The sequence below is a fragment of the Myotis yumanensis genome, unplaced genomic scaffold (genome assembly GCF_028538775.1).
Source record: "Myotis yumanensis isolate MYYU_CA2020_CCGP unplaced genomic scaffold, mMyoYum1.0.hap1 SCAF_2, whole genome shotgun sequence".
NCBI lineage: Eukaryota > Metazoa > Chordata > Mammalia > Chiroptera > Vespertilionidae > Myotis > Myotis yumanensis.
In genome coordinates, this window is record NW_027223753.1 from 177734414 (window position 1) to 177747808 (window position 13395).

The following is a 13395-nucleotide window of genomic DNA, read 5'->3' on the forward strand; positions in this document are numbered from 1 at the left end:
GACTTCGATTCATTTTCAAGTCAATGTTCACATAGTACTTTTTCTTTTGATTTGGAAGGGGTGGGAATGGTCAAGTTCTAGAATTCTTGGGAACCTGAATGTGTAAAGGAATCCTCTCTGGAACTTACCCACCAAGTAGTCCTCATTCCCTTTTACTCCTCAGTCCTCTTTTCCTCTTTCACTTGGACTAAGAATGTATTACTTTTCAAAAGTCTGCTTCACCCATAAAACATTTTGGAGGAAAATGTAGTATTATTATACACAATAACCAATTGAAATCTTTATACTTCTTCTGAAAATTTCACCAACGTATAATAGTTGCTGCTAATGTATATTTCCTAAAGAGTACACAAATAACCCAAATCAAAGCCAACCAAGACAGGTAGAGGAAAAAAGAGACATGACAGGCACAGACATTGTTGCACAAAATAAATAAAGAATCAGAAAACTACAAATATATCCAATTTCCTCACTTCTGAAATATCTGGACTTTTTACTCAAAATTAGCACTACCACAAACTCTCTAAGATCAAGGCAATCTTCTATAGAATTGTTGAGTTGGAAAAGAACCCTGATTCTCTAGTACATACCTCAAATCACTTTTACAGGTAAAGAAACCTAAGTTAAATTACATTCTGTAAAGCAGCAAACCAATGTTAGCACTGATAGATGTCAATAACTGAGTAGAATTTAAACAAAATGGGGATCATTTTCAAAAGCAGCTTTCTTGTCTATAGTGATTTCATTTGACAATAAACACTTCGTATCATAATACTAAAATTATTCTACAGAGGAGAGTGATTTCCAAGAACAGATAAAGTAGTTTGCTTAATTGGCAGTATGTCATAACTATCCAAATGTTCAGGCAAAATTGAAAAGCTTTTTATATAGTAGCTGAGTAGCAACAAAATCCAAATTCCTGTGTTGTATGTAGATTCTTGTACCGGAGTATTCTAGTTGTCATAGGCCTTAGAAAAACATCTTTATCTAGTGGGAGTTTTTTTTTGTTTTGTTTTTTAATTTTTTCCCCAGTGTTTGTTTTATAGAATTTGACAAATAAAACACTGATAGCAAAAAAAGAAAAAAAATCATTTCTTAAAGGCTGAATAGGCCTAATTATAAAATGGAGCCCAAACAGCTTTATTTCAACAAGGTAAAAAATTCGATAGGTGACGAAAATTCATCTCTCCTAGTAAATTAGTAAATTTCACTAGCTTAGGGTAATGTTTTTTTTTTTAATATTAAACTTCTATGGTAAGCCATGAGTATTTAACATGTGACAAAAGCTTTCCGATTTGTCTCAATTAGCATTTAAAAGGACAGACAGCACAGATCTACAGGATATTAATAACAAAGCTATTCAACAACTCACTCCAAGCTCCAATGCTCACTTAACTCCAGCTTCAAAATTTGTCACAACTTATAACCCATGGGCACAATAGTTTTCATTAATGTCATCCAACACTTAACAGCGAAACCTCCTATCATATCATCATCACCATCAACCTCTCCTGCCCATATACCTTTGCAAAAACCAATCATTATTTATTCAGGGTCTATTGTGTAAAATTTTACTATTTATTACCATATTGTAAATTCACTCTTACTTTCTCTTTTGCACTAAAGAAACAAAAAAATTTATCATACATTTTCAAAAAGTACTTACAATTTTGATAAACATGAATAATAAAAAGACATTAAGTGAATAAAAATAGTAAGAAAGAGCCCAAGGACTAAATTGGCTTAAGAAAAATTGTAATGGCAAACTGTTATAAAAGCCATGGGTCTTATTAGTGTGTTACCCTGTACAGAACATATCTTTACTTTTGATCACAATGAATACAAATCACATACAATGTTATTACTGAAATAATGAAAATAAGTATGGTTATCAAAATACTTAACTCTAAGTAAAATATCAGACAAGACTAATTTTCAATTAAGTCACTATAATTAAATAACATTTTTCTTTAACATGTAGAAGAAATACCTACCAACAAGATTCCTAGGAACCTGAATAAAATCCTCCACAAATTCCAAGAAACCTCTAGCCTTTTTTACAGCATCAGCACTCTAGAAGAGTAGGAAGGGAGAGAGAAACAAACATGAAATAAACCCTGAATAAACCCCACAGTCCAAAACAAAAATATGAGAAGTGAGCAAAATCTGAATTATGACATTCTAGTAACAAGCTCAGCCTACTAGAGTGACCTTTCAGGTCAAATAAATCATTAAGTACCTTTTTTTAAAAAGCAGTAATTAAAAGGCTAGGAAAAAAATACCATTAGAACAAAAACAGGTTAGTCATCTCTAAGGTCCCTTTTACTAGTAAGCTTCTGAAAAAATTAGCAAGAAATTAACTTATGTTTACCAAATTTAAACCCAAGAAAATATATTTACTTGGTACATTTTCCCATGCTAAATATCTCCAGGGGAATATTAAAAATAAATTGCTCACATTGTCTATACTGTCTACATTTTTTTTTTCCAATTCTCACAATGATTTACTAAGCTGGTTTTGTAGAGATGCATTAGAAAAAAGTACCTATCAGTAACATCATTAAATTCCTAATTTCTCCTGGGTACAATTTTAAAAGACTGAAAGATGGAAGAGGGGGAAGAGCAATTCACAGTTCTCAGTAACATTAACTTCCACTTTTACTGCTTGTTCTTTAATAACCTTAGGTCAATTGTATTGTGTACTCATGTAATACACCACATACAATAACAATTTAAAAAATGTATTTAATCCGCACAGGTTATAAAATAAGCACTATTACACTTCTCATTTACAATGAAGAAAATTATACAGGGAGATTAAGTAACATTCTCCAAACTCACTCAAAGGGGTAAACATAGATTTCTAATTCAGCCACTATGACTCCAAAGCCTTTCATCTTAACACTCCGGTGTGGGGTGAATTTCCCGCCAAAATATAAGATGGCGCGGGCAATTATTTAGGTTTCCCGCGCAAAATCAGGGATTTTTATGATACCTATTACCCCAATGGGTATGAAACGGTTCGCATACGCAGGTAGGTATCTTTGTGAACGGCAAACAAACAAATATTTGGTAATACGCAGTTACAATCGGCCCGAGTTTACACATTTCCCGCACTCCACCGCAAATCTATATGAACCGAGTTAAGACGGCTCCCGCGGAGTACGCGCAATTCACGCGAGCCGACTTAACTCGTTTCCCCCACTCCAAGTGTTAATTACTCTATTATAATGCCCATGTCTAAAGGCTTCAAGAATAAAAATCAGGTCTCTAGTCAGATTTATGAAAAGCTAAGACTTGAAATTATCACCCCAAAAAACACCTTATCCATATATTTTAATGTGAAAGATGGTCTCAATTTAAAACTTGAATTATGTATTTCTCAGATTTTCCTATCCACACAAATTTCATTTTTAGTTACAAAATATTATCTAAATTCAAGCTCTACCAAAGCTGTTTTATTATGTTATTTACAACTGCCAGTGCCCAACACATAATAAGAATGCAAAAAACATCTGAATAAATTATTTGTAATGCACAGAAAACTGAGTTAAACCCAGAAGCAGCTTATGGTTAAGAAACTTCTGAAAATAGTACACATTACTCAAAAATCTTTCATTGCTCCATATAATACAGTATCATCTTCAATTCACACACATATGCATGCTTATTAGTCTGAATGATTTAAGTGTTTTCACTGGGAAGCTGAAATTCCAAATAAATGTGATCAATGTTTTAGCAAAGTTATCCTAGGTAAGGGACAGAAAACAGCTTACCTCTCCATAGATTCTAAATGTTCCAGTATCTTCATCTAGTTCAATAGCTGTAACTCCAGGAACCTTCCTAGCTTGCTGTATGTTACTACCATGTGTTCCTATTGCCAGGCCCATCAAATCTTCTCTCACAACAAATTCCTCATGAAAAGCTGCTGCAAGTTGTTTTGTACACTAGTAAAAGAGGTAAATTAGAATTTATTACAAAAGATAAAAAATACAAATGGTTTGCTATAAAGCCATGTTCACAGCATTATTCACAAGAGTCAAGAACTGGAAGCAAACTAAATATGCAGACTGATGAATGGATGAACAAAATGTGATCTATTCATACAACGCAAATTCAAATTATTCAGTCTTAAAAAGAGAATGGTGGCATGCTACAATGTGGATAAACATCAAAGGCATTGTGCTTAGTGAAATAAACAAGTCACAAAAAGACTAATGCTGTATGATTCCATTTATGTGGTATCTAGAGTAGTCAAACGTATAGAAACAGAAAGCAGAATGGAGATTGCAAGGGGCTGAAAGGGAAGGGGGAAAGGGAAGCTGTTTAATGGGTACATAGTTTCATTTATGTAAGATGAAAAAGTCATGGGGATTGATCAACAATCTGAATATACCTAACACTACTGAACTGCACTTAAAATAGTTAAGATGGTAAATTTTATGTTATGTCAACATTACAATTTGAATTAAAAAAAAAAGAAAAAAGGAATAAAGGAAACTCATCTGGGTCACATAATGGAAGGGGAAAAAATGGTTTGATAAGTCTATTAGTCATGGCCACAGAAAAGAGTAATTCTAAAACAATTTCCCAGAATAACTGATACAAGCAGTTCTCCAATTCAGATGATTTATGTTTCAAAACTCATCCCCATATTCTATTTGTAACTTTTAAATTTGTAAGGGTATTCAAAGTTGTCTTAAAGATAAACAAAGTTGTCTCAATTTCTCTAGACCAGCCGTGGGCAAACTACGGCCCGTGGCCGGATCCGGCCCATTTGAAATGAATAAAACTAAAAAAAAAAAAAAAAAAGACCATACCCTTTTATGTAATGATGTTTACTTTGAATTTATATTAGTTCATACAAACACTCCATCCATGCTTTTGTTCCGGCCCTCCGGTCCAGTTTAAGAACCCATTGTGGCCCTCGAGTCAAAAAGTTTGCCCACCCCTGCTCTAGACAGTGTGTATTTGCAAGTCTCCCAGTGATGAACAATAGTATTTTAGGATAGGATAGAAAAGCAACAATAGGTTCTTTTAAAAATTATATGCTATGTGTCCTACTCTTCTCTTACACAAGAATCCTATCCTATATAATAAAAGGCTAATATGTAAATCGAACGAACAGCAGAACAACAGGTTGCTATGACGCGCACTGACCACCAGAGGGCAGACGCTCAACACGGGAGCTGCCCCCTAGTGGTCAGTGCACTACCACAGGGGGAGTGCCGCTTAGCCAAAAGCCAGGCTCCTAAGCCAGGCTAGTGGCTGGCGAGCGCAGCGGCAGTGGCAGGAGCCTCTCCCACCTTGGGAGCCTCTCCCACCTCTGCAGCAGTGCTAAGGATGTCCGACTAATACAGTGGTTCTCAACCTTCCTAATGCTGCGACCTTTTAATACAGTTCCTCATGTTGTGGTGACCCCCAATTTCACTGTTACAAATTGAACATAATTAGAGCATAGTGATTAATCACAAAAACAATATGTAATTATATATGTGTTTTCCGATGGACTTAAGCGACCCCTGTGAAAGGATCGTTCAACCCCCAAAGGGGTCGTGACCCACAGGTTGAGAACCGCAGCTCTAGTTGTTATAATAATCTAGTTACTAATGGAAGTGTGTTGTGACTGACAGGGAAGTAAAAAAATAAATAAAAAGTTAAGAACAGAGTAAAGAAGAATTAGCAATACACAGCAATTCTTCTCAAGGACACAAAATGACTCCAGGTATTAGCCACAAAATAGGTCCCAAGTTACCTTACCTAACAGTAAAGTAAGTAATTTTGAGCCAGGGAGCTTGTATATACTAATAAAACCAGGACACACAAAATACCTTTTATGAGTAAACTCACTTACTTCTAAATGCTTAGTGGCCTCTTCATTTCTGGACATAAGCATCAACTTCGTACGAATACTTCGCAAATGCATGTCACTTAAAATATTTACTCTCTTCACAGTTGCTTCACTGGCAGACTATAAACAAACAAGTTAATCACTCAAAACAACCATTTTTTCAAGATAATACAAACAGGACCGTCATAATAAAGCCTTCCATGATTCTCATCAACTACACTTCTCTCCTCACCTAACATACACCCCTCTTCCCAGAAGTAACCTTACTTTCCTTCCTGAATTCCCATGTTATTTAATTCTGTTATTCATATTATGATGGGGGGTGAGAGGTTCCAACACACCACACATTAATAATTAATTGTATGATGTTAAGAATATCACATGAAAACTTTTCCTCCTTCAGAAGATAAAAATTTAACATTTTATAACTACAAAAATTTTTTCTCCCGCACTGTATTAACAAATTCACTATACACTAAGTTAGCTTTTATTTTTTTTGAACATTTAATTACAAAATTTCTGCAATATCTATTAACTACCTAAACTATGGAGTTATCTTACCAGTATCATTAGCTGTGTGGTTTCTGGATGGTAAAAAATCCTGCATGCTCCTACTGCTTTCTTAAAATCTTTATGTGCATTTTCATTAGCACACCTATGGAGAAATTAATTCATGTGTAAGACCTAAATAACAGATTAAATTTAGAGGCAAGTATAATACAAAACCCAGTATCTCATTTTAACACCACCCATTAAAACTTTTGTTCATTAATAATATATTCTATCAGAAGTTTTTTATTGGGTATTTGGGGGAAAAAATAATTTTGTAGCACTTAAAAATTCCTAATTCACAAAATAATAGCAAATAAAATTACTCACGCCTCTCTCAAATCTTCGGGAACATCCACTGTGCATTTAAAGAAGGTATTTTTTTTGACAGTTTTATTTTGATTGACAGGCCGAAGTCGTTCAAATGTGACTATTTCATTGTAAGTGGCATCACAAGCAGCATATTCAATGACATAAAACTAAAAGACATCAAAATACTTTAAAAATCCCATCTGAACAAAAGTAATAAGCTTTAAATGAAGTTCAAATTACCTTGCTCAGTTTAAATAGAAGACCCTCCCCCTTGTGGCACAAATGCAAAGAACAGCTTAGTTACATCAAATTGATTTGCCTAAAGTAGATTATAGGTTTTCACAAGCAAGAACTTTGGTAGTCCTCACATGCTTAGGGTGTATCTCTGGAGAGCAGCCTTGGTGTTTGCAAATTCAGAACACAAATAGAAATTAATGGTGATGAATATATGAAATGTGTGACCAATTATTTCTAAAGTAGGCTTTTAAAAACAAAATAGAGTTGGAGTAACATTTATAGGAACCAAGAGTTAACATTACTTACTTCTCCTTTCATCATTCGAACTTTAGCTAACCACCATCCACAAGGTTCTTGGTCATTTGCTCTTGAATATACCTGAAGAGGAAAAAAAAAATGCCCTCAACCATTGATCCTAAAAAGTTTCCAATATTTTAAATAATAACTTATTATAAATGCCAAGTCCCTTTAAACTTAAGAATCAAAAATACTATTGTATTGAAACTGGTGTAATAAACAGTTTAATAAGACTTATGTAAACCTACATTTTACTGCTGGAAAATAAAACAACTTTTTTTGGGCAATTTAGGTCCTTGAAAATCAAATTCAAATTTATGAAGGTTTACTAAACAAATATTAAATGCTTCTTACAAGGTAGTTGTACACAGTGTAAAACAACAGTTTCTGTTACCATTCTTCATCTTCAAACATTGCATTTTGATGGTTCAAGTAGCAGAAGGATAAGCTTGAACTTATTAGAGGTGTATTATAAATCTGATGACAGTATTTATAAGATGCTCAAATTAAGAATTCTTTTCAGAAGTGAAACACTATAGCCTAGCCTGTGCGGCTCAGCGGTTGAGCATCAACCCAGAAATCAAGAGGTCATCAATTCGATTCCCAGTCAGCGCACATGCCTGGGTTGCGGGCATTGATGTTTCTATTTCTCTATCCAACTCCCTTCCTCTCTCTTAAAAAAAAAAAAAATCAATAAAAACATTAAAAGAAAAAAAAAGGTTATAAACCCTACTTTAAAATTCCTTCAAGGATATGACATTTAGATCCCTTGCTGAGGAACCTAGATCACATGTACTAAATGGTTAGCTGAACAAAATATTACACATATTAATACATCTAGCAGAGTACATAAGTATCTTACAACACCTATCTAAAATAAGTATATATATCCTACATCTGTAATTATAAGATATTTTTTAACATTATACATTTAAAAAGTTTCCATTAGGGATTATAGTTATGTCTTACTAGAGGCCCGGTGCACGAATTCATGCACAGGTACGGTCCCTCGGCCTGGTCAGGTGGGGCCACAGGAGGTTGGCTGTTGGAGAGCACTGACCACCAGAGGGCAGGCCGCTCCTGCATTGAGTGTCTGTCCCCTGGTGGTCAGTGTGCATCATAGCGACTGGTCCACCGGTCATTCGGTTGCTTAGGCTTTTATATATGGAGATGATACAGAAGCTTTTTATTTTTATCTTGCTAATTCTCACCCAAGGATATTTTCCCATTGATTTTGCAACAGAGTGGAAGGGAGAGAAACAGCACATCGATGTGAGATACATCCACTGGTTGTCTCTCACACGCACCCAGGGCTCGGGGAACAAGCCTGCAACCAAGGTACATGCCCTTCATCTGAATAGAAGCCGGGACCCTTCAGTCTGTGGGCTGACGCTCTTTCTAGTGAGCCAAACCAGCTAGGGCAATACAGCAGCTTTTTAAATGTATTTTCAATACATGGAAAATGGGGTGTGTGTGTGTGTGTGTGTGCTGAAAAGAGAAGACTAAACTAAGGTTACTCTTACAGAGGTGGCCAGAGAAATCTATCAGTACGTGTTAACAGCTATCTGTGAGATAAATGCAAACTATTGATACACAAATAGTTTTGAAAAGCTTGAAGCTTCTCTCAAGATAATCTAAGTGATTTTGGAAGCAATGTAAAATCGAATCTGTAAATGAGTAAGCCAAAACCTTATGATCAACTTTAATGTACACCATTAGAAAAAAAGCTTTAAAAAAAGGAAGAAAAAAAAAAGCCTTTGTACCAATTAGGCTCCAAGGGACTAAATTTTAGCTTTTGCATTTCTTTAATGAGCAAATCTAACTACTTTATGACTTTTATCCTTTCTCATTGGTCTTCCAAAAAAATAAGAACATTTTAAAAATAGAAAATTACTCTATCTTGAAATTAGTATATGAATCCTGTGGCACCTTTTATATATCTAAGGTGGAATCTAGTGATATTTTTCTTCTATCTTGAAACAATTTGCTATTTCACCATCATTCAATTATTCCCAACTATGATTTTTTAAAAATATAAAGGAAACAGAAAAATGATGGTATTACTTGGAAGGATATAACAATGAAATATATCATTACTACTGTATCACCCTCTAGTTTATTGCATAGTCTTTCAGGAAAATAAAGACTAGAAACACCATTTTTAGTCTGCTTTTGGATATAGCTAAACAGTTAAGAATTCATAATTATTATTTTCAACCTATAATTACAAAGAGAAAAAACTTTACAGAGGCAAGACTTTCACAATTATTAGAGACTAGAAGCCCAGTGCACGAAATTCGTGAAGGGGGGGGGGGGGGGCGAGGAGGAGTGGTGTCCCTCAGCCCGACCTGCACCCTCTCCAATCTGGAACCCCTCGAGGGATGTCCGACTGCGTACCTAAACCGGCAGTCGGACATCCCTCTGGCAATCCGGGACCGCTGGCTCCTAACCGCTCACCTGCCGGCCTGCTTGCCCCCAACTGCCCCCCATGGCCTTCTCACCACCAACTTCCCCCTCTTGGCAGCCTGCTCACCCGCAACTGCCCCCCTCCAGCCTGCTCGCCCCAAATGGCCCCCTCTGCCGGCCTGCTTGCCCCCAACTGCCCTCCCCTCCTGGCCTGATCGCCCCTAACCACCTCTGCCTCAGCTTCGCCACTATGGCTTTGTCCGGAAGGTCTCCCGGTCTAATTAGCATATTACCCTTTTATTAGTATAGATATCAGACTGGTGCCAAGAGCCAACAGCACTCCAGATTCTAATGATCAATATGAATTTATCTCATAAGCAGAATCTCAGACTATGAAGTCTTCAAAGGACAATATCCTAAATCAATATTCCCAAACAATATATTTCTAAGGAGAAAAAGGAAATTTAGTATTCTCACCCAGTTAATCATTCAACTGGGACTCCATTATACAAAATCCTGCAATAAGCAGCTGGACCATTCTTGTTTTTCTATAAGGACAAATAACAGTATTGTTTCATCTTTTATGTCTGCACACCAAAATATACTCGATTCAGTTAATAAGTGGCCAAATGCCACAGGTAGATGTGTATACAAAGATGACTAGAAAGAAACAGATGAAAAAATGCAAAAAATTCAGTGGATTAGTCAAACCAATTGGTTAAATATGAAAATAGTGCAATTTTTTTAAATGGTGTAATTATAGCACAAAAAGGACTATGCTTTGTTCAATAAAATTAGAAGCCACCAACAGTTCCAAATATTCTTAAAGTATTACATCCTGATAATTCATATGCCAAATGAACCAGAAGAAATAAACTAAAATTAGAAATGCATTTTAAATTTGATATGAGTATTTATATGATGTTTTGGGTTTAAGTATAATAGCTGATGAACAGAAATATTTAGGGAACTATACTCATTTTAGGTATATTTATTATCAAAACCAAGAAAATGTGTAATATAAAGTTGGATGCCCTAGCCAGTTTCGCTCAGTGGGTAGAGCGTCAGCCTGCGGACCAAAGGGTCCTGGGTTCAATTTCCGCTCAGGCCACATGCCTGGATTGCGGGCTCGGTCCAACGTGCAGTGCAGGAGGCAGCCAATCAATGATTCACTCTCAAAATTGCTGTTTCTATCTCTCTTCCTCTCTGAAATAAATAAAAATATATTTATTAAAAAAAAAGTTGGATTTCCTATGTTTAAATGCTTATCAAGGTATCTCATAATGTTGACTATTGCCATTCTTTCATTTTTACTTCTGAAAAAATTATATGTAAACTGACTTAAAAATATTTTTTAAACCAGTAAATATGGATTATTGGCCCCAAATAATAACTGATGACTATTTTCCCTAGCATACTAAGGATTAAAAACAAAAAGAAAATCCTAAAAACAGAAAATTCCAAGCACTAGCTCAGGAAGGCAGTTCAGCTAGATGAAGTATCTTTTAGTGACCTATAGTGAATGGGTGCCTCAAGTTTAAGTGCTGTAAAAAACAGGTCTTAAAACTACCTTTATTTTATTTCTATTTTTACCAAAGCAATTATAACCTTCTAGGAATCTGGCTTGCTATGTAAGCTTACCTACTAAAACAGAGAATAAACCATTTTGGACTGCTTTGAGGCTTTACTTCTCATTGAACAATGAAATGTTGTATCCCATTTTAAACTTACATCCATCTCTGTAAATCTCATTAATAACTTTATCCCTGAAAGACAAGGCCACTGTCACGAAGCCAACAATGAGTCTGGCTCCACCTGAGTGCTGTGGGTCAAATCACATCCTTGATAAGAGGTCCTGTATCTCGTGCAATTTTTTTTTAATCACTTTAATAACCCAGAATTAAAACTGTACCCTAGTGTACTATGTTCCAAATGTTGATTACTAAATTCATTTACAACTATGTTATTGGAATAAGAGCACCTCATAGAAATCTCCTTCTTCAGATTTCACTTAAATCTCCAAACTGTTTCAAGGGTGCAATTCACACTCTAAAGCTACGGCCCTCTTTTGCTTTCAACACTAAATTTCTTCAAATCCAAAAAAAAAAAAAAAAAGAGCTCAAAAAAGCAGGAGATTACGGAGTGCCCATGGGAGACCTGAAAACATAATAGTACCCAGATTAAAGGTTTGAGTGAAAGATGGAAAATGAAGAATCAAATTCCAAAAGCCCACTTAAGGATTCTTTCTAACAAATGACTCCAATTCAAACCTTATTACAAAATGGTTTCCAAACTGTAACTAACACACACCAAATTGTGATTTAAAATGAAATTCTAGGCTGATGTTGCTAACTTTTCATTTAGGTTTCATTTATGGGTGGGGTCCCTTGGCCTGGCTAGCAATCAAGGCCTATCAGAGGGCTGGCAGGCTTGGAGGGAGGGACCCCAGGAGGTTGGCTGGCCAGCCCCAACCCCATCGGGCTAGGGGAGGCGCCAGCAGGGGGAGGGGCCGCAGAAGGTTGGGGGAGCGCTGATCAGGGCCCAGATCAGGTCAGTTGGCCACCACAGTGCACGTCATAGCGACCAGTTGTTCCAGTCGTTCCACCATTCTGGTCGCTGGGCTTTTATATATATAGACTAGAGGCCCGGTGCACAAAAATTTGTGCACTCGGGTGGTGGGGGGGGGAGGGGGGTCCCTCAGCCCGGCCTGTGCCCTCTCGCAGTCTGGGACCCCTCGGGAGATAATGACCTGCTGGCTTAGGCCTGCTCCTGGGTGGCAGAGGGCAAGCCTAATCCCCAGGTGCAGCCCCTGGTCGGGCTCAGAGCAGGGCTGATTGGGGAGTTGGGGCGCCTCCCCCTGTCATGCACAGAGCAGGGCGGATTGGGAGGTTGCGATGCCACCCTCAGTCACGCTCAGGGTAGGGCTGATTGGGGGTTTGGGGCACCACCCCCTATCACACTCAAGGCAGGGTCGATGGGGAGGTTGCGGTGCCACCCCCTGTGATGCACAGAGCAGGGCTGATCAGGGGGTTGGGGAGCTCCCCCCTGTCACGCACAGAGCAGGGCCGATAGGGGAGTTAGGGCACCGCCCCCTGTCACACACACAGCAGGGCGGATCAGGGGGTTGGGGCGCTGCCACTCTAACACTCAGGGCAGGGCCGATGGGGAGATTATGGCTCTACCCTGTCACACACAGAGCAGGGCCTGTGGGCGGGGGGTTGGGGCGCCGCACCCTATCACACACAGAGCCGCAGGGCGATCAGGGGGTTTGGGCGCTGCCCCCTGTCACGCTGATCCGGTGCCAGGAGGCCTCGCGGCTCTGCTGATCCCGGTGCTAGGAGGCATATTACCCTTTTACTATATAGGATAGAGGCCTGGGGGCCAGCTGGTTTGCCCTGAAGGGTGTCCTGGATCAGGGTGGGGGTCCCCACTGGGGTGCCTGGCCAGCCTGGATGAGGGGATGATGGCTGTTTGCAGCTGGTCACACACCCTTCAGGGTGGGGGTCCTCACTGGGGTGCCTGGCCAGTCTGGGTGAGGAGCTGAGAGCTGCTTTCAGGGTGGCAGTTGACTGAAGCTCCCAATCGCTCCTTTCTTTTTTTTTTTTTTTTTTTTATTCTGGGCCAGCTTTAGCTCTGGCTCCAGCTCTGAGGCTTCCGCTGCTGAAACCAGGTATCTGGTTTGTTTGCTGTTCTATAATCAAAACAATGTATAACTCCAGCTCTGAGATCCCGGCGGCTGAAAG

General features: G+C 38.0%; 1 protein-coding gene across 6 annotated transcripts in view; it reads right to left on the minus strand.

The window, feature by feature from the left end:
- Positions 1–13395, minus strand: part of FXR1 (FMR1 autosomal homolog 1) — a 69762-nt gene that overhangs the window by 18619 nt on the left and 37748 nt on the right. For all 6 annotated transcript variants that reach the window (XM_070406743.1, XM_070406741.1, XM_070406740.1 and 3 more), the window contains exons 4-9: positions 7256–7327; positions 6731–6879; positions 6413–6506; positions 5855–5971; positions 3777–3947; positions 1995–2073 (exon numbers count right to left, since the gene is read on the minus strand). In XM_070406743.1, coding sequence (XP_070262844.1) covers positions 1995–2073; positions 3777–3947; positions 5855–5971; positions 6413–6506; positions 6731–6879; positions 7256–7327 — 682 coding nt within the window. The remainder of the gene's footprint in view (positions 1–1994; positions 2074–3776; positions 3948–5854; positions 5972–6412; positions 6507–6730; positions 6880–7255; positions 7328–13395) is intronic.